This window comes from Mirounga angustirostris, unplaced genomic scaffold (assembly GCF_029215605.1).
Source record: "Mirounga angustirostris isolate CCGP_5_RB_7025 unplaced genomic scaffold, mMirAng1.0.hap1 SCAF_8, whole genome shotgun sequence".
NCBI lineage: Eukaryota > Metazoa > Chordata > Mammalia > Carnivora > Phocidae > Mirounga > Mirounga angustirostris.
Window position 1 is genome coordinate 73,488,429 of NW_026991716.1, and position 25,146 is coordinate 73,513,574.

The 25,146-nt window shown below is 35.3% G+C and overlaps 1 protein-coding gene across 11 annotated transcripts in view; it reads right to left on the reverse strand.

Moving 5' to 3' along the window:
* The window catches only part of SNX14 (sorting nexin 14), a 94,082-nt gene that overhangs the window by 22,469 nt on the left and 46,467 nt on the right, over positions 1-25,146 (reverse strand). For 8 of the 11 annotated variants that reach the window (XR_010413685.1, XR_010413686.1, XR_010413687.1 and 5 more), the window contains exons 8-17: positions 24,186-24,342; positions 22,456-22,531; positions 21,243-21,287; positions 21,072-21,152; positions 20,858-20,972; positions 8,421-8,576; positions 7,922-8,046; positions 7,365-7,423; positions 5,336-5,362; positions 2,856-2,988 (exon numbers count right to left, since the gene is read on the reverse strand). Coding sequence is in view for 8 of the 11 variants with exons in the window: in XM_064597829.1 (XP_064453899.1) it covers positions 2,856-2,988; positions 5,336-5,362; positions 7,365-7,423; positions 7,922-8,046; positions 8,421-8,576; positions 20,858-20,972; positions 21,072-21,152; positions 21,243-21,287; positions 22,456-22,531; positions 24,186-24,342 (974 nt within the window). In the remaining 3 variants the exon portion in view is untranslated. The remainder of the gene's footprint in view (positions 1-2,855; positions 2,989-5,335; positions 5,363-7,364; positions 7,424-7,921; positions 8,047-8,420; positions 8,577-20,857; positions 20,973-21,071; positions 21,153-21,242; positions 21,288-22,455; positions 22,532-24,185; positions 24,343-25,146) is intronic. The other 3 variants (XM_064597831.1, XM_064597830.1, XM_064597828.1) reach the window with 2 other exon arrangements.

Consider the following 25,146-nt stretch of genomic DNA (forward strand, 5'->3'; position numbering starts at 1 on the left):
TCATTATTAGCTTTTCCTATATGGAAATAACTGCCAACATACCAACGGGCATATTACATTCCAAAAGTTTATTTGCAAATCAGTTCTGAACTTGGACAGATAAACACTTTCAAACAGACTCAATCTTATGCAGTGGACTTTGGTTCCCAGGCCAGCATACATATGTCAATCTAATCCATAATTTACATTCATACATTTATGAGAATTGATACTATTATAATACTGTATAGTGCTTATTGCCCTTACCATATGCTAGGTACTGTCCTAAGTGCTTCGTGCATATTACTTGTTCAATCCTCACAACACCCTTATGTAAGCTAGATACTATCAGACCCATTCACATGTGAGGAAACCAAGTCACAATAAAATTAAGCAATTTATCCAAGGTCACATAGCAAGGAGGCACTGCCACCAAATGATCACATCAAGATTTCTAAAAGAAAATGTCTTCTAGGTCCCAAATGCGAATCACACACCACTTTAGCCCTGGTAATGAGCCTGGCAACTTCCCTTTCCCCTGAACTTCCTCAACAAGACAAAGAAGATTCCTCAAGGTCCACAGCTTAGAACTAGCACCGTGCTGGGGTGCCTGGCTCAGTTGGAAGAACATGCAATTCTTGATCTTGGGGTCGTGAGTTCAAGCCCGTTGGGGGTAAAGATTACTTAAATAAATAAACTTAAAGAAAAAAAACTAGCACAATGCCCTCTAAATCCTAACTGACACCATCTTAGTCTGGGTCAACAGCCTATTCACCCGTACCTTTTCTTTCAGAGTATTAGAGATTAGTTTGTGCTCTTCTTATACATTTGCTTATCACTATCTTTGCTTCCAAATCAAGAATTTTCTTCTTTCTTAAGCCACTATAAAACAGAACTCTCTCACCTTTTTAAAGACTATCCTTCTATTCCTGAAGCAAAAACAAAACAAAACAAAAAAAACAAAAACAAAAAACCAGCTTATATTTCAAGTAATCAGGCAGAACAAAAAATAAAAAGTACGTCTTCCCAAACAAAAACTATGTTTTGGAAAGTTCACAATAACATGGGTAAATGCTTTCACTTCTCTTAAGTAATATTAAGTGGGAAGGTAATATTAAGTAATATTAAGTGGGAAGGTAATATTAAGTGGGAAGAGAGTGGGATGTGGATGAGAAAGGAAAGGTTTTTTGTTTTTTTTTAAATCACCAAAATGTTAACAGAAATGGTTACTGAGTGGTAGGATTATGGGTGGTATTTTAAATTTGTTGCCACTTTTCCATATTATTAAAAAACTGAGATTATAATATGCTTAAAATTTTAAAAATACATAAATAAACATTATTTTGAAAAAAGACTACCTCTTCTGGTCTACTGTCTTTCTTCTACCCACACTTAAGAAAAGACCAGGGCATAACCAGAAAAAAGAATGTTATATTTGGATTACCTAAGAAGGAAAAAAGAAGAATTAAGATTTTCTTCCACTTAAATTATGAAGCAATGAATCTCCTTAAAATATATTTAATACATACTTAATAAATATATAATTATATGTATTTATAAGTATATATAAATATATATAAATACAATATAAATTAAAAATAATATAAAATAATATAAAAATATAAATATATAAAAATATAAAACTATGACCTTCTCAGTCCTTCATTTTTAGACAGACCTTAACAAAAAACTTCTGTCCTCTGTGACTGAAAATTTTTAAGCAAATTTCAACTTTATAATCATATACTCAAAAGAGGAATGAAGTATAAAATGCATCTTACTTAACTTCAAAGTAACAACAACAACAAAAAGATAAAATGCCAAAGGGAATGGTTAGCAATAAACATTCATCATGCAATGGGACACAGGTCAAAAGGAAGGAGTAAGAGAAAAAAATGGGTTTATATACTCTTCTCTCCCCCATTCCTTCTTCTTGGTCATTGACAATCCAATCACTTCTATTCATGCCTTTTGATATCCAGGTTAGTAAATATCTTAAGGGCAAAGTCTCTCTTAATCATCATTTTATCCCCACTGCTCAGTCATTAAAGAGCAAAATAAGGACCCAGGAACTCTGTTTAATAAAGATTTGTTTAACAAATAAAAAGTACAGATGAGACAATATCTGTCTTTATGGAATTAACTGGTAAAGAAAACAATCATAAACATATCATTTCAAATACAATTTTTGGTGCATGCTTTAACATATGCTCTAACAAGGGGCACAAATGAGGGAATGTTCAGTTCTACTTGGGGATCCAGGTAAGGGTTTAAGGGAAGCAGCTGGATTCTGAAAGATAAATATGAATTTTCTATGTAAATAAAGGATATTCCAAGGACAGCATGTGCAAAGATCAAGAAGATAAAATAGCATGGTGGGTGTAATGTGCATATAAATCAACCACAAATCTTGTTAAAGTACAAATTGATTCAGTAGGTCTAGGATGGAACCAGAGATTCTTCACTTATACTAAGCTCCCAGGTAATACTGATGCTGTTCATGTAACAATCACAGTTTGAGTATCAAGGAGTAAAGGAATTTATCAATAATTCTGTTTGCCTGGACCATATGGTTGGAAAGAGATAAGATCAGGATACAAAGTAAAAGCCTAACCACATGATGGTAAATTGTTTGACTATTAGAACTACCTCAGCTCAATAAACCATTCTGGCCTTAACAAGCAGTTAACTTAGTGCTCAGGATCTTAACAAATTAGATCAGCACCATGAAACTATAATAACTAATGAAAAAATAAGGGATAGAAGTCTGAAATAAGTAAAATAAAGGAGAGAGAAAACAAAATAAGAATGTCCAATTTTTATGCCATTGTAGGTCTGAATTTATACATATATCAAATTGAAGAATTTTTACTTACAAAGTCATCTTCACCTTCAGCTAACCCATAGTTAGGCAACATAGCTCCTTCCATTGTGGTACTTTTAAATACTCCTTTAATTTTGCTACCTATTCTGCTGATTCCAAATGATTCTCCTCTTTTCTGTGTGCTCCTAAATATTAAACAAAAATGTATCAAGTACATAGCGAATTATCACAACAGTCTAGTTTATTCTAAACAATAAAAATAGCTGTGAAAAGGGTAATCTGAAGATAGAGCTAACATAACTTTTTGGAGTTCTTAGTCATAGATTGAGTCCCAACATCTCAGAAGACAAAAGTGACAAAACATTTGAAGTTTAAATTTGGGGGTATGAATAAATGGGACAGTATTTACTAATAAATGTTTGGAATTTACCTACTATTTAAAACATTAACTGAACTAAAATGTTTTAAAAGATGAGAGCCCCCTAGTGGTACACAGTTCTTACTGCCATACATATTTTGAAATTAAAAATGTGGTAACATTCAAAACAATGTATCCATTTAGAACTGCACTGCTAAAATAACAGTGTAACAGAAAAAAATATAAAACTATGACCTTCTCAGTCCTTCATTTTTAGACAGACCTAAACAAAAACTTCTGTCCTCTGTGACTGAAAATTTTTAAGCAAATTTCAACTTTATAATCATATACTCAAGAGGAATGAAGTATAAAATGCATCTTACTTAACTTCGAAGTAACAAAAAAAAAAGATAAAATGCCAAAGGGAATGGTTAGCAATAAACATAAGTACAAAAGCAAATGTAGCCTAAGGAAGCAGCCTGCTCTGACATACATATTAAATATTGGTTTTATAATTTTTTTCAAAAGTAAATTTCTAAAAGCAGAAAGAGCTGGAAAGCAACAACAAAAAATAATCCAAAAAGCAGCAAAAATTTCCTCCACTACAGCCTACTGTCCCATGTTTCAACAAAGAAAAGCAGACCTTTTACCCAATTTAAAACTCATGCTCACTATGTAATGCTGCCCATACAACAGATACCCTTAAATAAATGACTATTTTAAAATCCAAAAAAGTTTGCTATGGATGCTTAACTTAATGGACAGCTATTATTCCCACAAGCAAAATTTATTTACTGAAATAACACAACAATTACAGAAATAAAAATAAATTGATCAAGTTTCAAATATACCTGGTACATTAATGACGTGCATTTTACACAAGTCTAAGGAGCAAATCAGACTTATTTTAAAACTGGAAAAACTCTAATAAACAGTTAGTAGTAAAAAGGGTACTTAAATCAGAAGATTATTTTATTTAAAGAAGCATTCAATCTGGTTTTTTTAAAATCCAGAACTGTAAACACAATTCTTTCTGATAGAGTGTTTCCAAAACCAATTATGAAAATGTTAACAAAATATTACTAAAATCTCTAGGATTTAGATAGATTATACAAAATTGGACTTTTTGAAATCTGACATTTTTTTAAATATCTCACTTCTGATTATCCCCAGAAATACACAAATACTGTACTTCTTGCTTTAAAAAAAAAAAGTTCTTTAAACACAGGTAATTCTAAAAGTAATTTAGCAAAACCAGTAACAAAAAAATCAATCAATCAATCAATAGCTTTGAACAGATGGATACTAGCTTTTTATTTTATTTTAAACTGACATTTTTATTTTATGACATATATCATGCTATTTCAAAAAGGAGATATCCAGGGGGGCCTGGTTGGCTCAGCTGGTAGAGCCTGAGACTCTTGACCTCAGGGTTGTGAGTTCAATCTCCACACTGGGCATGGAGTCTACCTCAAATAGATAAAATCTTAAAAAAAATAAAGAAAGAAAGAAAACAAAAAGGAGATATCTAGAATCAAATTAGAGGTTAAATTTAAAAGGATATCCCAGGGACACCTGGTGGCTCAGTGAGTTAAGCCTCCACCTTTGGCTCAGGTCATGATCCCAGGGTCCTGGGATAGAGTCCCACATCGGGCTCCTTGCTTGGCAGGGAGCCTGTCCCTTTCCCTGCTTCCGCTCTTTCTTTCTCTTACCCTCTTCTCAAATAAATAAATAAAATCTTAAAAAAAAAAAAAAGATATCCCAAAAATACAATAAGATGAAAACAGAGAGGGAGGCAAACCATAAGAGACTCTTAACTAAAGGAAACAAACTGAGGGTTGCCAGAGGGGAGGTGGGGGGGGGATGGGGTAATTGGGTGATGGGCAGAAAGGAGGGCACATGATGAGCACTGGGTGTTATACACAACTGATGAATCACTAAATTCTACCCCTAAAACTAATAATACAGTATATGTTAACTAAATTGAATTTAAATAAAATATTTTTTAAAAATAAATAAATAAAAGGATATCCCAAATAGTTGATATAAAGGCAGTAGTAATAGCAGTGTTTCCTTTTTCCCTTTTTGTTGTACTTAGGTTGTTTTGGACATATTTTCTGAACTTAAAAAGATAATTTATATAGAAAAAAATCACATGCTGTCTCAAGACTTACCGGAAATCATCCAAACTTAGGCTACCTCTGCAGTAACAGATAAGTGAAATTATATAAGGAAAGGAGAGAGAGAAAGCCCAGATATTAAACAAGTTTCACTTTAGAAAACAAAACAAAATTTAAAAGCTTTAAAGGTTACACAACTGGATAGCATTTATCTCTGCAAAGGGAAAGAATTTGTATAACATAATAAAGGAAAGAGAAAGCACCATGGCTGGGGGGGGGGGGGGGGAATTGGGGGTATGAATTCTAGACCATTAAAAAAAAGTTCTTAAACTACTGTCAGGAAATAACTGTATTTTTTGCCCTCGTTTAGGCACACCATTTGTTTGATATGGTGGAAAGTATGCAGAGACTAAGCCACCAAAAACTTGGCACAGAAAACAAACCCAGTGTTTTCCAACATGAAATTCAAGTCTGTATTAAATATAATTATATATGCTTCACACATTTTGAAATATATGTTTTAAGCTAAGAAACAAAGTGAACAAAAGAAAGTCCCTAAATATATTTTTTAAGTTATCCTTCGAGTATGGAAGAAACAGAACAACAGGTTAACATTAATATGCATTAAAATTTTTACTTTTAAAATACAATTGAACAGAATATAGACATAAAATATATGAATAAATATTTTACATATTTTAAGTCACTTAGCAAATTAGCAATGCTACTCTAAATTTTCAATGAAAGAATGTTAAGTAAGTCTTTTACTTATTTTATATAGGTAAATGAGTAAGTATCACAGAAGCAGAGTCCTGACAAGACTGATAGTTAATATTAAAGTCAGGTCAATATAAAGAAAAACATACTTTTAAAGACCATAATCAGTACACACAATGTAAAGAGTCCATATTTTCTTCCTGTTTATCTTATATTTTAAAGAGAGCAAAATTAGTGTAGTATGTTGAAAGACAACCAGGTGTTCTCAAAGTGGCAAAGAAAGATTTCCAGCTCTGAAGTTATGACCCTGACTTAGTTCCTCGGCAGGCTTATAAGATCAAAGAACCACTTTCCCCTAAATGGTCCTATACAGGAGAGTGATTAAGCTTAATATTCTACTATGGCACTCCAAAATCCTGTCTATAAACAGAAATAAATTCCACCTGCTTCTCAAATGATGCTGGAAAATTTGATAAAAGTCTTAAAAAACTATTCAAATAAAAGAAGAGGTATTTAGATTGGATAAAGTATGCTATTTTAAATAACAAGGATAGAATTTTTGTTTAAGTCAGTGTTTCATGACTGTAATATATAAATTCAACAATCAAAAAATTCAAATCTGTTTCTACATCCCTTGGTTAATGTCAAAAAATATAATATATCTTCCTCATGGCTAAGGTTTTCACATTTTTCCTTGTTCTATCTAAAAACACTCCAGTTTCTGACCTACTTGTGTCTTTGTACCACATCTCCAACTTACTTATATATCAGATTCTTGCTCAAACTGGAAGGTGTTGAGAGCAGTGTGAATATCTATTCTGTGGACTGACAGATTTGATATCTGTGTCAATTTTGTACGTACAACAATATAAGGGCAAATCAAGACATTACTTATCCAGTTTATAAATGGATAAAGCTCTCTTTTCTGTTACTTCTCTGAGTTACATAACTATGCACATATATTTCCAGAAAGGGAAAAGGGAAAGGGAGAAAAACCTCTCCACATTTGTAACCAGTAAGTACTCTAATAAAAAGTATTCTCCAGGGGGAAAAAAAGCTGTCTAAAATTGAGTTATCTATAGATTTCATTTATGCATGTAGTCCATAAGATCCAATAAAGCAGGTGATCAAGCACTAATATGTATTAATTATGATATTAGGAAGGCAATGGTGTGTATCTTGTTAAGTTTTTCTAAAAGAATTTCAGGCATTTTCAGGTTACTGTATACAGTACAACTCTATAATAACTTAATAAAATGTCTACTTATGTAGCAATGGCACCACATAATCAAAAAAGAACAGACACAAGAATAATTAGCAACAGCAAGTACAAAAACAAACCATACTGATGACTTACCATACCTACCTGTTCAATTTTGAATTGCGTGTTGGTGATTCTGCACCTCTTAAAAGTTGCCTGAAATACTTTAAAAAAATTATGATTAATCTATTTTATATTAAAACATGCTATTTTACCATACTACTTTCCACTTCAAAGAAAACAAAATTTAAATTAAGTGAAAACAACCATAGGCAAATAGAGTAAGGATTATAATACTGCAAATGGAGATATTCAGGTGATTTGATTTCCACATGTCTGTAAATAATGTATGTAAAAGTAGAATGGAGTTTCTGCAACACCACAGTATTATAAAGCCACTCAGGCATATGGCAAATCAGGTAGACCAATTTGGTCACAATCTACCTAATCAGATATATACAAATATGGTTTTGGTATTGAGAATTTTTACAGTAAACTTCTAATCTCCGTTAATTTCTGTAGTGAAAGAGTATTCACTTTTTAAATTAATCATATTTTATTTCTCTGTTTATTTTGTTATTTGAATCACTCATCTATTGATATCAAAGCCACTATGAAATTTTGAAGAAAAATCCTTAAACAAGATTAGTATTTTGACTTACCTCATCACTGTGGCAGAACATAGGAGTAAACACATTCTCCAAGAGAGACAGTACATGTTCGTATGCTTCAAAAAGACATCTCATAGTTTGAAGTTTAACAACATCTATATATGGGCCTTCAGCAACTATTAAAAAAAAATTACATTGTAGAAATTATTTATGAATACCATAAATACATTTTATTTTAGTTTAAAATAACAGTGAGAGAGCATACAAACAGTCCTAAAACTTTGTTTCGCAGAAAAGCCACTTGTAAGGTATAAAAATCAAACCAGGATGAGGAATCAGAACCACCAAGCTACAATTCTGGCAAGTATTAATTAGGTGAATTGTGAGTCAATTTCTTCATCAAAGCTTTCATCTTTTTAGTTAAATAGGAAAATGGCTACCTGTGCACCTCACAGAGCTGTTGTAATAATAAACACTGAATACAGAAGAAAATTCTGAAAACGTTAAAATTTGTAAAAGGGCTATATTCTCATCAACATCTTTGACTTACTTTTTTGAATCTCTTCTACAATAAAGGGATCAAATCGAATTTTGTCTATACTTTCATCCAAACAATATGTTTTATAAATCTTCTGCAATTCTTCATGAAGAGAAAGCATTTCATCATTTGATAACTCTGGTCGTAAAATTCTATCATTGAATTCCTCTAGCAAATTAGGAAAACGAAAAAATGAATTATTTCAATATAAAATAATACAATATATAATATACTCTTCCCAGTCTTATTGTAATCAATATTAAAAGCAGCAATGACAATCTATTCATCATTTTAAGCTTTCTAAAAAAATTTAATTGGAAATAAAATTTACCCAGATGAATGAGAAACTCAGTTAACCAAATATTTTATATGATAATAAAAATATGTAAATACTTGCACAGCAATACGAATTTCTAACATTTAGAATAGTATATTTAAAGAACGTATTCGATTAATTGTTTATACCAAGGGGCTTTAATATTTTGAAATCCAATTCACTAAATAACAGTGAAACCTAAGGTTTTTTAAGTTCCAGTCAATGTTTTTATTTTTATTTTTTTAAGATTTTATTTATTTATTTGACAGAGACAGAAACAGCAAGAGCAGGAACACAAGCAGGCAGAGTGGGAGAGGGAGAAGGCTTCCTGCCAAGTAGGGAGCCCGATGTGGGGCTTGATCCCAGGACTCTGGGATCATGACCTGAGCCGAAGGCAGACGCTTAACAAATGAGCCACCCAGGCGCCCCACAGTCAATGTTTTTAAACAATATTTCCTTCTATCATGGAGACTATAGACTACTAATGGAGCTGGGTGTGAAAACAAATTAATCTTTTTTTCTAAAATCACAGATGACAGCAGAACAGACAAAATATTAACTGCCTTTCCTTATTACAAGAGGTATTAACATGGAGTTCACCCCCTAATTTTTAATTATCCAACTGAAACATAAAGAGGAAATGAAATAGTTTTTAAAAAAGGAACAGAACATATATGATCTTGGGATAATAGCCAATTCATATAATTGGAGCCTTGAAGGGAAAGGAGGAAAAAAAAACGAGGCAAAATATCTAAAGAGATAACAGACACGAATTTTCTTTCTTTCTTAGATTTTTAGAGAAGGAGGGAGAGTGTGAGTGGTGGGGGTGTGGGGGAGGATAGGGTGAGAAAAGAGAGAGAATCCCAAACAGGCTCCATGCTCAGAGTGGAACCCAACACAGGGCTCAATCTCACAACCGAGAGATCTTGACCTGAGCCAAAACCAAGAGTCAGACACTTAACCACCTGAGCCACCCAGGTGCCCCAACAGCCAAGAATTTTCAAAAGTGATGAAAGACACCAACCTACATATTCAAGAATCTCAGTAAAATCTAAGCAGAACATATAAAAAGAAAACTACACAGCATAGTCAAATTTCTGAGAACCAAAAATTAAGAGAAAACTGTAAAACCAGCCAGGGAGAAAGGGGATATTATAAAAAGAGGTGCATACATAAGAATGGCAGGTAATTTCTCCTTAGGAGGAATAGTTATTGGGGCATCTGGGTGGCCCAGTCGGTTAAGTGTCCAAATCTTGATTTCTGCTCAGGTCATTATTTCAGGGTGTTAAAAGAAAAACCTATCAATCTGAAATTCCATATTTGGTAAAAATAGCCTTCAAAATGAAGACAAAATAAACATCTTTTCAAAAAGACAAAAACTGATAGTCCAAGATGGCAGAGGAGTAGGAGACCTAAGTTTCATCTCCTCCCAGGAATTCAGCTAGATCCCTATCAAATCATTCTGAACACGTGCAAACTCAACCTGAGATGTAAGAAAAGAATAACTGCAACTCTACATAAAGAAAGACAACCACTTTCTGTAAGAATGACAAGACAGAAAAACTCACCTCAAGAAAGAGAACAAGAGGCAGTACTAACTGCCAGGGACCTAATCAGTATGGATATAAGTAAGATGTTGGAACTAGAGTTCAGAATAATGATTAAAAAGATAATAGCTGGGCTTGAAAAAAAATAATGGAAGACACAAGAGAATCCCTTTCTGGAGAAATAAAAGAACTAAAATCTAATCAGGTAGAAATCAAAAAGGCTATTTATGAGATATAATAAAAAATGGAGGCTCTAACTGCTAGGATAAATGAGGAAGCAGAGAGAGTTAGTGATATAAAAGACCAAATGATGGAGAATAAAGAAGCTGAGAAAAAGGGATAAACAATTACTACATCATGAGCAGAGAACTCGAGAGATAAGTGATGTCATAAAGCGAAACAATATTAGAATAATTGTGACCCCAGAGGAAGAGGAAAGAGAGAGAGGGGGGCAGAAGGTATTTGGAGCAAATTATAGCAGAGAACTTCCCTAATCTGGGAAAAGAAACAGGCATTCAAGTCCAGGAGACACAGAGAACCCTCCTCAAAATCAATAAAAATAGGTCACACTTCAACATAGAATAGTGAAGCTTGCAAATCTCAGAGATGAAGAGAAAATCCTGGAAGCAGCTCAGGGGGAAAAGAGGTCTGTAACCTATAGGTGTAGAAACATTAGACTGGCAACAGACCTATCCACAGAGACCAACAGACCAGAGAGGACTGGTATGACATATTCAGGTTGCTAAATGAGAAAAATATGCAGCCAAGAATACCTTATCCAGCAAGGGTGTCATTCAAACTAAAAGGAGAGATAAAAAGCTTCCAGGACAAATAGAAATTAAAAGAACTCGTGATCACTAAACCAGCCCTATAAGAAATAGTAAAGGGGATCCTTTAAGTGAAGAGAGAGCCCAAAAGTAACATAGACCAAAAAGGAACAGAGATAATATACAGAAAGTGACTTTATAGGTAATACAATGGCACTAAATTCATATCTTTCAATAGTTACTCTGACTGTATATGGGCTCAATGCTCCAATCAAAAGACACAGGGTATCAGACTGGATAAAAAAGCAAGACCCATCAAAATGCCGTCTCCAAGAGACTCATTTTAGACCCACAGATACCTCCAGATTGAAGGTGAAGGGGTGGAAAACCATTTATCATGGTAATGGACATCAAAAGAAAGCTAGGGTAGCAATCCTTATATCAGACAAACTTGATTTTAAACCAAAGACTTTAATAAAAGATGATGAAGGACACTATTATCATAATTAAAGGGTCTATCCAACAAGAATATCTAACAATTGTAAATATTTATACCCCTAACATGGGGCATAAATTATATAAAGCCACTAGTAACAAAATTAGCACATTCATAATAATACAATAAGTAGGGGACTTTAACATCCCCCTCACTGCAATGGACAGATCATCTAAGCAGATCAACAAGAAAACAAGGGCTTTAAAGGACACACTGGACCAAATGGAGTTCACAGATACATTCAGAACATTCTATCATAAAGCAACAGAATACACATTCTTCTCGAGTGCGCATGGAACATTCTCCAGAATAGATCACATACTGGGTCACAAATCAAGTCTCAACTGGTACCAAAAGACTGGGATCATTCCCTGCATATTTTCAGACCACAACGCTTTGAAACTTGAACTCAAGTTTCAAAGAGACTAAAGAGCATCCTACTAAAGAATGAATGGGTCGGGGCAACTGGGTGGCTCAGACAGTTAAGTGTCTGCCTTTGGCTGGGGTCGTGATCCTGGGATCAAGCCCCACATCGGGTTCCCTGCTGAACAGGGAGCCTGCTTCTCCCTCTCCCTCTGCCTGCTGCTCTCCCTGCTTGTACTCTGTCAAAATAAATAAAATCTTAAAAAAAAAAAAAAATGAACTGGTCAATCAGAAAATTAAAGAAGAATTTTAAAAATTCATGGAGGGACAACTGTGTGGCTCAGTCAGATAAGCGTCTGCTTTCAGCTCAGGTCATGATACCAGGGTCCTGGGATTGAGCCCCGTGTTGGGCTTCCCTGCTCAGCAGGGAGCCTGTTTTTCCCTCTCCCTCTGCCCCTCCCCCTGCTTGTGCACGCACATGCTCTCTCCCCCAAATAAATAAAATCTTTAAAAAAAATTCACTGAAACAAATGAAAATGACAAACAACTGGTCAAAACCTTTGGGATTCAGCAAAGGCGGTCCTAAGAGGGAAGTACATAGCAATACAAGCCTTTCTCAAGAAACAAGAAAGGTCTCAAATACACAACCTAACCTTACACCTAAAGGAGCTGGAGAAAGAACAGCAAATAAAGCCTAAACCCAGCAGAAGAGAATTAATAAAGATGAGAGCAGAAATCAATGAAATAGAAACCACAACAACAGTAGAACAGATCAACAAAACTAGGAGCTAGTTCATTGAAAGAATTAATAAGAATGACAAATCCCTGGCCAGACTTACCAAAAAGAAAACAGAAAGGACCCAAATAAATAAATTCATGAATGAAAGAGGAGAGATCACAACCAACACCAAAGAAATACAAACAATTATAAGAACATTATGAACAACGATATGCCAACGAATTAGGCAATCAGGAAGAAATAGATGCATTCCTAGAGACATATAAACTACCAAAACTGAAACAGGAAGAAACAGAAAACATGAACAGACTCATAACCAGCAAGGAAATTGAAGCAATAATCAAAAATCTCTCAACAAACAGGAGTCCAGGGCCAGATGGCTTTCCAGGAGAATTCTACCAAAAATTTAAAGAAGAATTAATACCTATTTTTCTGAAGCTGTTCCTAAAAATAGAAATGGAAGGAAAACTTCCAAACTCTATAAGGCCAGCATTACCTTAATCCCAAAACCAAAGACCCCACAGAAAAGGAGAATTACAGACAAATATCCTGATGAATATGGATGCAATAATTCCTACCAAGATAATAGCCAATAGAATCCAACAGTAGAATAAAAGGATTATTCACCATGACTAAGTGGGATTTATTCCTGGGCTGCAAGGTTGGTTCAACATCCACAAGTCAATCAACGTGATATGCTACTTTAATAAAAGAAAGGACAAGAACCACATGATCTTCTCAACAGATGCAGAAAAAGCATTTGACAAAGTACAGCATCCTTTCTTGATTAAAACTCTTCATAGTGTAGGGATAGAGGGAACATACCTCAATATCATAAAAACCATCGACCAAAAGCCCACAGCAAATATCATTCTCAATGGGGAAAAACTGAGAGCTTTTCCCTTAAGGTCAGGAACACAGCAGGGATGTCCACTCTCACGACTGCTATTCAACATAGTACTAGAGGTCCTAGCCTCAGCAATCAGACAACAAAAAGAAAAGGAATCCAGATCAGCAAAGAAGTCAAACTCTCACTCTTAGCAGATGACATGATACTCTATGTGGAAAACTCAAAAGACTCCACCCCAAAATTGCTAGAACTCATACAGGAATTCAGTAAAGTGGCAGGATATAAAATCAATGCACAGAGGGGCGCCTGGGTGGCTCAGTCGTTAAATGTCTTGCCTTCAACTCAGGTCATGATCCCAGGGTCCTGGGATCGAGCCCCACATCAGGCTCCCTGCTCTGCAGGAAGCCTGTTTTCCCTCTCCCACTCCCCCTGTTTGTGTCCCCTCTCTTGCTGTGTCTCTCTGTCAAAAAATAAATAAAATCTTAAAAAAAAAAAAAAAACAATGCACAGAAATCAGCTGCATTTCTATACACTAACAATGAAACAGAAAAAAGAGAAATTAAGGAGTAGATCCCATCTACAATTGCACCCAAAACCATAAGATACCTAGGGATAAACCTAACCAAAGAGGTAAAGGATCTATACTCTAAAAACTACAGAACACTTATGAAAGTAACTGAGGAAGACATAAAATGGAAAAACATTCCATGCTCATGGATTGGAAGAATATTGTGAAAATGTCTATGCTACCTAGAGCAATCTACACATTTATGCAATCCTTATCAAAATACCATCAACTTTTTTCAAAGAAATGGAACAAATAATCCTAAGATTTGCATGGAACCAGAAAAGACCCCAAATAGCCAAAGGAATATTGAAAAAAGAAAACCAAAGCCAGTGGCATCACAATCCCGGACTTCAAGCTCTATTACAAAGCTGTAATCATCAAGACAATATGGTACTGGCATAAAAACAGATACACAGATCAATGGAACAGAATAGAGAACCCAGAAATGGACCCTAAACTCTATGGTCAACTAATCTTTGACAAAGCAGGAAAGAATGTCCAATGGAAAAAAGACAGTCTCTTCAACAAATGGTGTTGGGAAAACTGGACAGCACATGCAGAAGAATGAAACTGGACCATTTCCTTAAACCACACACAAAAATAGACTCAAAATGAACGATGAAAGCCCTAAATGTGAGACGTGAATTCACCAAAATTCTAGAAGAGAATACAGGCAGCAACCTCTGTGAGCTCGGCCACAGCAACTTCTTGCTAGACACGTCTCCAAAGGCAAGGGAAATAAAAGCAGAAATGAACTATTGGGACTTTATCAAGATAAAAAGCTTCTGTACAGCAAAGGAAATAGTTGACAAAACCAAAAGACAACTGACACAATGAGAGTAGATATTTGCAAATGTCTTACCAGATAAAGGGCTAGTATCTTAAATCTATAAAGAACATATCAAACTCAATATCCAAAGAACAAATAATCCAATCAAGAAATGGGCAGAAGACATGAAAGACATTTTTCCAATGAAGACATACAAATGTTGCCAACAGACAACATGAAAAAGTGCTCAATATCACTTAGTATCACGGAAATACAAATCAAAACCACAATGAGATACCACCTCACATCAGTCAGAATGGCGAAAATTAAAAGTCAGGAAATGACAGATGATGGGGAGGATGCCAAGAAGGGGGAACCCTCTTACACTGTTGGTGGGAATGCAAGCTGGTGCAGCCACTCTGGAAAACAGTATGGAGGTCCCTCAGAAAGTTAAATGGAACTACCCTATGACCCAGCAATTGCAGAACTAGGGATTTACCCCAAATATACAAATGTAGTAATCTGAAGGGGCACCTGCACCCCAATGATTATAGCAGCAATTTCCACAATAGCCAATCTATGGAAAGAGCCCAGATGTCCATTGACAGAGGAATGGATAAAGAAGATGTGCTACATATATATATAATGGAATACTACTCAGCCATCAAAAAAATGAAATCTTGCCATTTGCAATGACGTGGATGGAACTAGAGGGTATTATGCTAAGCGAAATACGTCAACCAGAGAAAGACAATTATCATATGATCTCACTCATATGTGGAATTTAAGAAACAAAACAGAGGATCATAGGGGAAGAGAGGGAAAAATGAAACAAGACGAAATCAGAGAGGGTGACAAACCGTTAAGAGACTCTTAAATATAGGAAACAAACTGAGGGTTGCTGGAGGGGAGGTGGGTAGGGAGATGGGGTAACTGGGTGAGGGACATTAAGCAGGGCATGTGATGTAATGAGCACTGGGTATTATATAAGACTGATAAATCACTGACCTCTACCTCTGAAAACAATAATACATTATATGTTAATTAATTAAATTTAAATTAACAAAAAAAGACAAAAACTAAGAGAATTTACCTCCATCAGATTGGTACTATAATAAATGTAAAAAAATATTTCTTTCAGCACAAGGGAAATGATAACAGAAACCTGGTTCTTCAGAATGAAATAAAAAGTCCCAGGAAGGTAAATATACCAGTAACTTAAGGGCCGGAAAAGGGGGGGGGTGTGGAGGGTTTGAAAAAGAACTACCGAAGTATTATAGAGTTTATATCCTACACAGAATTAAAATATGTTAACAGCACATCAGGCAGAAGGGGGTAATTGGAAGTACACTGAATTTCTTACAGTGTTCCTGAAGCAGTGAAATATTTTTAAATGAAGACTGTGATAAAAACTGACAGTGTAATCTCAGAGCAACCACTAAAACAAGAAGAGTGAACAGAAGAGACATAAATAAAAAGTCAATAGAAGAGACAAAATGGAATACTAAAGAATCCTCAAGTAACCAAAGAAAGGCAGGAAAGGAGTAGAAGAATAAAAAATAGATGGAACAAATACAAAACAAATACCAAGATCAAAGACCTAACAATAAACATACAATAATTACATTAAGTGTAAAGGTACACTACATGCCCCAACTAGAAAGCAAAGATTACCAACTGGTGTATTAAAAAGATTCAACTCTAGGGGTGCCTGGGTGGCTCAGATGGTTAAGCATCTGCCTTCAGCTCAGGTCATGATCTCAGGGTCCTGGGATTGCACCCTGCATCAGGCTCCCTGCTCAGCGGTAAGCCTGCTTCTCCCTCTCCCTCTACTGCTCCCCCTGCTTGTACTCTCTCACTCTTTCTCTTGAATAAATAAATAAAATATTAAAAATAAGACAGCAGGGGCGCCTGGGTGGCTCAGTCGTTAAGCGTCTGCCTTCGGCTCAGGTCATGATCTCAGGGTCCTGGGATCGAGCCCCGCATCAGGCTCCCTGCTCCGCGGGAAGCCTGCTTCTCCCTCTCCCACTCCCCCTGCTTGTGTTCCCTCTCTCACTGCCTCTCTCTGTCAAATAAATAAATAAAATCTTTAAAAAATAAATAAATAAATAAAAATAAAAAAGCATAGCTATATTAATCTCAAACGAAGCAGACTTAAAGACAGAGAATTACCAGAGATAAAGAGCATTTTAAAATGATAAAAGGACAAATTCATCATGAACACATGACAATCCTAAATGTGTCTACACCTAATAAAGTTCAAAATACATGGAAAAAATTACAAAACTAAAGATACAAACAGCAAATCCATTAAGAAATCAGAAAGAATACAGAATATTTTTAGACAATCCATCAACTTAACCTAACTGACATTTATAAAACACTACCCAACACAACAAAACAGAAGTTCTTCTCACATGCACAGGGAACATTCATTAAGACACACCATATGTATGAGTCATAAACAAGGTTCAATAAATTGCAAAAGACTAAAATCACGCAAGAGTATGTTGTCTGATCAAAACAGTATTTTTTAAAAGATTTATTTGTTTGTTTGAGAGAGAGAGAGAGAAAGAGAGCACACGCATGCTTAAGTTGGGGGGCAGGGGAGGCAGAGGGCAAGGGGGAGAGAATCCTTAAGCAGACTCCCTGCTGAGCACAGAGCCCCATGCAGGGTTCAATCCCTGGGCCATGAGATCATGACCGGAGCCAAAATCAAGAGTCAGATCCTTAACCGACTGAACCACCCAGGTGCATTGATGAGAACAGTATTAGATTAGAAAACCATCACAGTAAGAGATCTTAAAAATCCTCAAATGTTGGTAAATTTAAGTAAAAAAATAAACCAGAGGGAAATATAAAAATATTTAAAACTTAACTACAATAAAAACACCACATATTTGGGGCACCTGGCTGGCTTAGTCAGTAGAGCACACAACCTTTGATCTCAGGGTCATGAGTTGAAGTCCCACGTTGGGTGTAGAGCTTACTTAAAAAACAAAACAAAAGAACAAAACACCACAGGGGTGTCTGGGTGGCTCAGTCAGTTATGTACCTGACTCTTGATTTCAACTCAGGTCTTGATCTCAGGGTCATGAGATCAAGCCCCACATCAGGCTCCCTGCTCAGTGGGGAACCTGCTTCTCCCTCTCCCTCTGCCTGCCGCTCCTCCTGCTTGTGCTCTCTCTCTGTCAAATAGGTAAAATCTTAAAAAAAAAAAAAAAATCCGAAAAGTTTAGAATTTAGCTATAGCAATTCATACAGAAAAATTTATAGTTTTAAAAAAAAGCCTCTATCCAAAAAGAAGACAGGAATAAAATTAAGAAACCGGAAAAAGAAACGCAAACTAAACTCAAGGTAAGTAGAAGTAATAAAAATAAAAGTGGAAAATTAGCATATCAAAAACATTAATAGATTTGATAAAACCCCTAGCAATACAGATTAGAAAAAAGAAAATACAAATTACCAATGAAGAGAGGACATCACTATAGCTCCACAATAAGGGAACAATGGAAATAACTTGGTGACAGTAAAATAGGTTACTGAGATGCATTAAAAGCATTCAAAAAAATTTAGTATCAATTAATGATTAAAAAAAAATACTCTCAGCAAACCAGGAAGAGAAGGATACCTTCTCAATCTGATCAAGGATATCTACCAAAAAAAAACAAAAACAAAAACAAAAAAAACAAACCAGACTAGTACCATACTTAATGGTACAACACTAAGTAATATCCCCCTAAGAACAGGAACGAAGCAAGGATGTCAACTTTTACTGCTTCAATTCAACATAATAGTAAAGGTCCTAGCCGTTGCAATAGGCAATAAAAAGAAATAAAAGGCATAAACACTATAAAGGAAAAAGTAAAACTGTATTTGCAAATGACATAATTATGTACATAGAAAGTCTTAAGGAAATGTACAAAAAAGCTACCAGAACTAGTAAGTGAATGTAGCCATGGCACAGGATACAAAGTCAATATGCAAAAAATCAATTCTATTTCTGTTTATTAGCCACAATTTAAAAATTGTTTTAAATACCACACGCAAATACCTCCGAAAACATAAAGACCTAGAGTGAAAACTATGAAATGCTATAGAAATAAATGGAAAAATATTCCATGTTCATACACCAGAAACCCAAATACTATTGCGATGGCATTACTCCCTGAATTGATCTATACTACAGATTTAATGCAATTCCAATCAAAAAACTCCCAAGTAGGCTAGGCTTTGTGCATGTGTGTGCATGTGTGTGTGTATGTGTATCCATGAGCATGTGTGTGCATGTGTGTATGGAAATAGGCAATCTGATTCTAAAATATATACATATACATGCAAAGGACCTAGGATAGCCAAAACAATTTGAAAAAACAAAGAAATAAGAGGCCTTATGCCACCTGATTTCAAGACATACTATATACTAATAATCAAGACTACGATATTAGGCAAAAAATCAGACATGAATCAGTGGAAATAAAGAGAATCCAAAACACATATATATGGTCAAATCATTTAATGAAGATGCCAAAGCAACTCAAGATGGGGAAAAAAAATGTCTCCTCAAAAAATGGGTATCAGAAAAACCAGATATCCATATCCAGTGGAGGGAAAAAATGAACCTCCAACCCCTAACTAATACCAATACAAAATATTTCAAGATCACAAACCTACATGTAAAATATAAAACTATAATGCATCCAGAGAAAAACAATCAAATATCACCTTGACTTAGGGTAACAAAGACTTCCTATGGAAGTCTCTGAAAGCACTAACCATAAAATAGAAATATTGAGTATCATCAAAATTTCAAAATTCTACTCATCAAAAGATACTATTCAGAAAATGAAAAGACAAGTCAGTCTGGAAGAAAACATTCTTAATACTTATTTCTGACAAAAGACTTGCATCTAAAATATATAAAGAACTCCTATAATTTAATGAAAAAAGAAAAACAATTCAGTAAAAAATGGGCAGATTAAACACTTCCATGTACAAAGATATTTGAATGGCCAATAAGCATATTATAAAATGTTCAACACCAACCATTAGAGAAATGCTAATTAAAAGCACAATAACATACCACCACACACCCACTAAAATGGCTAAAATTAAAAAGATAAATAAACACCACCAAATTTTGGTAAAGGTGTGGAGCAACCAAAATTCTCACACATTTGCTAGGGAGAGTAAAATAGTACAACCACTTTGGAAAACAATTTAGCAGTTTCTCATAAAACAAAATATGTACCTACCCTGTGACCCAGTAATTCTACTTCCAGTTATTAAACATATGCCCAACAGAAAAAGCCTTATACAAGAATGTGCACAGCAATTTTATTCATAATAGCCCAAAAGTGAAAGCAGTCCAGATATATCCATCCACAAGGAGAATGAATTAAAAAAAAACACACAGTACACTCATTCAAAAGAATACTACTTAACAAAAAAAAGAGCAAACTATTCCTCTACACAACACAAACCAATCTTAAAAAGCATTATCCTGAATCAATGAAGCCAGGAACAAAAGAATACATACCATATACTCCATTTATATAAGGAAACTGTATAGGCAAAACTAATCTGTGGTGAGAGAAACGAGACCTGTGATTGCTTTGGCAGGAGTGGGAGTGTTTGGGAAGGGCCCTAACTTACTGGGGTGATGGAAATGTTCTAAATCTTGATAAAAGTGTAAGTTACACAGATGTCTAGATTTGTCAAACCTGATCAAACTGTGCATTTAAGTTCTGTGAATTTCACTGTGTAAATTATATCTCAATTTTTTTAAGTTATATTTTAAAAAGAAGTTGGTTGAAGTCAATTATAAATTATGTTCCAATCTGGAAAGAAGTGCACACTTAAGAGACAACTCAAAGGTGATATTAAAATAACTAGTAAAATGAAATTTAGTACAATGATATATGACAACTACAAAATCAGATCTGATCTAAACATTCAAATATATTTAAAACACAAAATAAATAAATTAAAAAGTGTAAAAATGACTTTGGTAAAGTGCACAGGTAAGCCTCACCCACAGTCAGACATATTTGCAATACATGCACCGCTCCTTCTTGTTTCAGAAAGTTCATAAAACGAAATAAGAGATCTTGCTGCTCTCTGATTTGCTTCAATTCTAACTTCAGCACCTTGATACAATATGGGAGAAGAGTAAGTTAAGGCCATATAAACACATGATAAAATTGTTTATATCAAAAATAATATACATTATTGCTAAAAATACTTACAGACGGCTTTTTATTTCTAGGTTCTGCAAATTTCTGCAAGAATGGAACCAAGGGGGAAGGCAGTTCAGTTGCTTTTTCAGGCTTTAAGAAAGAGAATTTATTAATTCAGTAAAAGTACAATGTGCTTTGACAGATATGAATCAAAATTCATACTTAATACTCAATACTCACTGGACTGTCATCTATGAAGATGATAAGCAAATGATTCACAGTATCCTAATGGAAAATAATACACATGGGTCAAAATAATTCCATTACTATATTCTTTTTTTTTTTTAAGATTTTATTTATTTATTTGACAGAGACACAGAGAGAGAGGGAACACAAGCAGGCGGAGTAGGAGAGGGAGAAGCAGGCCTCCCATGGACTAGGGAGCCTGATGCGGGGCTCGATCCCAGGACCCTGGGATCATGACCTGAGCTGAAGGCAGACACTTAACGACTGAGCCACCCAGGCGCCCCCACATTACTATATTCTGCCTAAAATTCTCAAAGCATTTTTCATATTGTGAAAGTTTCTAGAAAAATGAAGAAGCAAATGGAACAGTGGCAAAGCATCTGCACATATATAACACAGAGGGACTTTAAAAAATCTGCAATGCAGGGGGTGCCTGGGTGCCTCAGTCAGTCGAGCATCTGACTCTTGGTTTTGGCTCAGGTCATGATCTCAGGGTTGTGGGTATTGAGCCCCAAGTTGGGCTCCACACTCAGCAGGGAGACTGCTTGGGATTCTCTTTCCCTCTCCCTCCGCCCCTTCCCCAGCTCATGCTCACACTCTCTCTCTCAAATAAATAAATACTTTTTTAAAAAATGTGATGCAGGGTCTCACTTTTTGGAAAGTGGGCAAAGAAAAGTTATTCTGACTTCAGCATTTAAAGTGTTTATAAATTATTCCTGTTTCTTCAAAATCTTACTGGTTCAAAAGTAAAAGTAATTCAAGTTTCCACCAATGGATGCATAAATAGCAAAATGTGGTATATATCTACAACGGAATATTATACAGTCTTGATAAGGAACAAAATTCTAATATATGCTACAATGTGGATGAATCTTGGGGACATTATGCTAAGGGAAATAAAGCAGTCACAAAAAGACAAATAATGCATGGACCCACTTATAGGAGGTACCAGAGTAGTCAAATTCATAGAGACAGAAGTATGTTGGTGGTTGCCAGGGGACTGGAGGAAAGAAGAATGGAGAATTATTAATGGGTACAGAATTTCAGTTTTGTAAGGTGAAAGAGTTCTAGAGACGCATAGTAGTGATGGTTGCTCAACAATGAATGTACTTAATACCACTGAACTGTATATATAAAAACATTTAAGATGATAAACTTTATGTTATATGTATTTTACCACAAATTAAAAACACTTTTTGAGCCTTACTGGATCAGCTAGGAAATCCAAAGAAGGAAGGAACACCGAACCGGAAAGGATCTCTCTTAAAAGTAAGGTCAGGGATCTGGAAAAACAATATTGCACATATTTAGTGATTTACATCAGTTCTTACCTGGAGATCTTGTTAAAATGCAGACTATGATTCAGTAGGTATGCCCCAAGATTCTGCATTTCTAAAAAGCTCCCAAGTAATGCTCATGCCAGTGGTTCACAGACCATACGTGGATTCCTGAACTGGCTAAAAGAAAGTATTGTTTAAGAGGAAAAAGCATTTCCTTAACAGGAGGGATTTGGGTGAACATTAGAAAACACTCCCCACCTCAGAAAATTTAAAATACTTAATACATTTTAAAATTAATGTTTAAAACTAATAATACAATTTGTAATTATAATAAATTAACATTATACGTTAATCTGTTTAAAATATTTTCATTAAAATATTCTAAATTTTGGGGCGCCTGGGTGGCTCAGTCAGTTGGGCAGCTGCCTTCGGCTCAGATCATGAGCCTGGGGTCCGGGGATCGAGCCCCACATCTGGCTCCCTGCTCAGTGGGGAGCCTGCTTCTCCCTCTCCCTCTGCCTGCCACTCTGCCTACTTGTGCTCTCTATCTCTGTGTCAAATAAATAAATGGAATCTTTAAAAAAAATTAAAAAAAATAAAATAAAAAAATAAAATATTCTAAATTTTTAAAAATTTTAATAAAAACTTTATGTTATGGGGTGCCTGGGTGGCTCAGTAGGTTAAGCGTCTGCCTTTGGCTTGGGTAGTGATCCCAAGTTACTGGGATCAAGCCCTAAGTCGGGCTTCCTGCTCAGCGGGGAGCCTGTTCCCTTAGATTATGAGAATAATCTAAACAAATTCCTGCCAGAACGAGAAACAATGGTCTAGATGAATTCTAATTATTCTTGCCAGGTATAACCTTAAAACACAACTTTGGTTTGGTCTCTTTAGTTTTTTGTTTTGTTTTGAAGATTTTATTTATCTGACAGAGAGAGACACAGCAAGAGAGGGAACACAAGAAGGGGGAGTGGGAGAGGGAGAAGCAGGCTTCCCGCTAAGCAGGGAGCCCAACGTAGGGCTCAATCCCATGGCCTTGGGATCATAACCTGAGCCGAAGGCAGATGCCCAAAGACTGAGCCACCCAGTCGCTCCAGGTCTGTTTAGTTTATTCAAAGTGTTTCTGCCAATGAGTCACAATGTTTATGTCTTTAAAATGGAACACCAAGAGGGCGCCTGGGTGGCTCAGTTGGTTGAGGGACTGCCTTCAGCTCAGGTCATGATCCTGGAGTCCTAGGATCGAGTCCCGCATCGGGCTCCCTGCTCAGCGGGGACTCTGCTTCTCCCTCTCCCGCTCCCCACTCTTGTGCTCTCTCTCTCTCTCATTCTCTCTCTCAAATAAATAAAATCTTAAAAAATAAAATGGAACATCAAGAAATTAACAAAGTATAACGATCTCAAATAAAAAAACTGATTTTATTCATATTTATCTTGATTTTCCCAAGATCACTTCCCCCCCGCAAAAAAATTCTAAGCAACACAACATATGTTGTTGTGTTTAGCACTAAAATGGCATTTTAATACCTGACAAATTATATTTCTTAAATGAAAATTTATTCACATCTCAAGTTTTAGTCTACTCCCATTATGATCAAGAATAACAATATACATATGTCATGGTATGCAAATACTGCTATGACATTTTCTGGACTATTTATACCTGCAGTCTGTTGCTTTAGGAGGCAAAATATAAGGAAAAAGCAGTTCAGTAAGTTTCCTTAAATAGTGTAATTCATCTCTTCGACTCCTCAAAGCCACATGAAGCTCTGGACCATATTCTTCTAAAGCAGCTTGCTGTAAAAACTCTGTATTTTCTACTATAAATAGAGATAAAAAAATAAATATTGAAAGAAGTTAAGCAACATTAAATAACTTCAGTCATTTCCACTAACAAACAGAAAACCATTTATACAGTCATTCCTTTCCTAGCCCTCCCTTCTTTCAAACATGTATTCTACTGGGAAATTTTTCACAAAAAGGATATAAAAAGAACAATTTTCCTCCTTGCCATAAGTTTTTTAATTTTGCAAAAAATTGATAAAAAGACCTCTTCCCATGGCAAATAAGAATTTTAACTCATATCACTACCTTACAAATGATTTTAAACAAAAGCAAATATTTATTTTAAAAGGTGGAAAAAACTACAGAAAACTTCTAGCACATCCAAAGGCATTGTTATCAAATGTTATACCTTGTTCATCCTCTGCAAATACACACACACACACACACAAACTCTGTTAAAACTCTTTGTTGTCTGCCAGCAAATTAGACAATCTGGAAGAAATGGATGCATTCCTAGAGATGTATAAACTACCAAAACTGAACCAGGAAGAAATAGAAAACCTGAACAGACCCATAACCACTAAGGAAATTGAAGCAGTAATCAAAAATCTCCCAGCAAACAAGAGCCCAGGGCCAGATGGCTTCCCAGGGGAATTCTACCAAACATTTAAAGAAGAATTAATACCTACTCTTCTGAAACTGTTCGAAAAAATAGAAATGGAAGGAAAACTTCCAAACTCATTTTATGAGGCCAGAATTACCTTGATCCCAAAACCAGACAAAGACCCCATCAAAAAGGAGAATTACATACAGACCAATATCCCTGATGAACATAGATG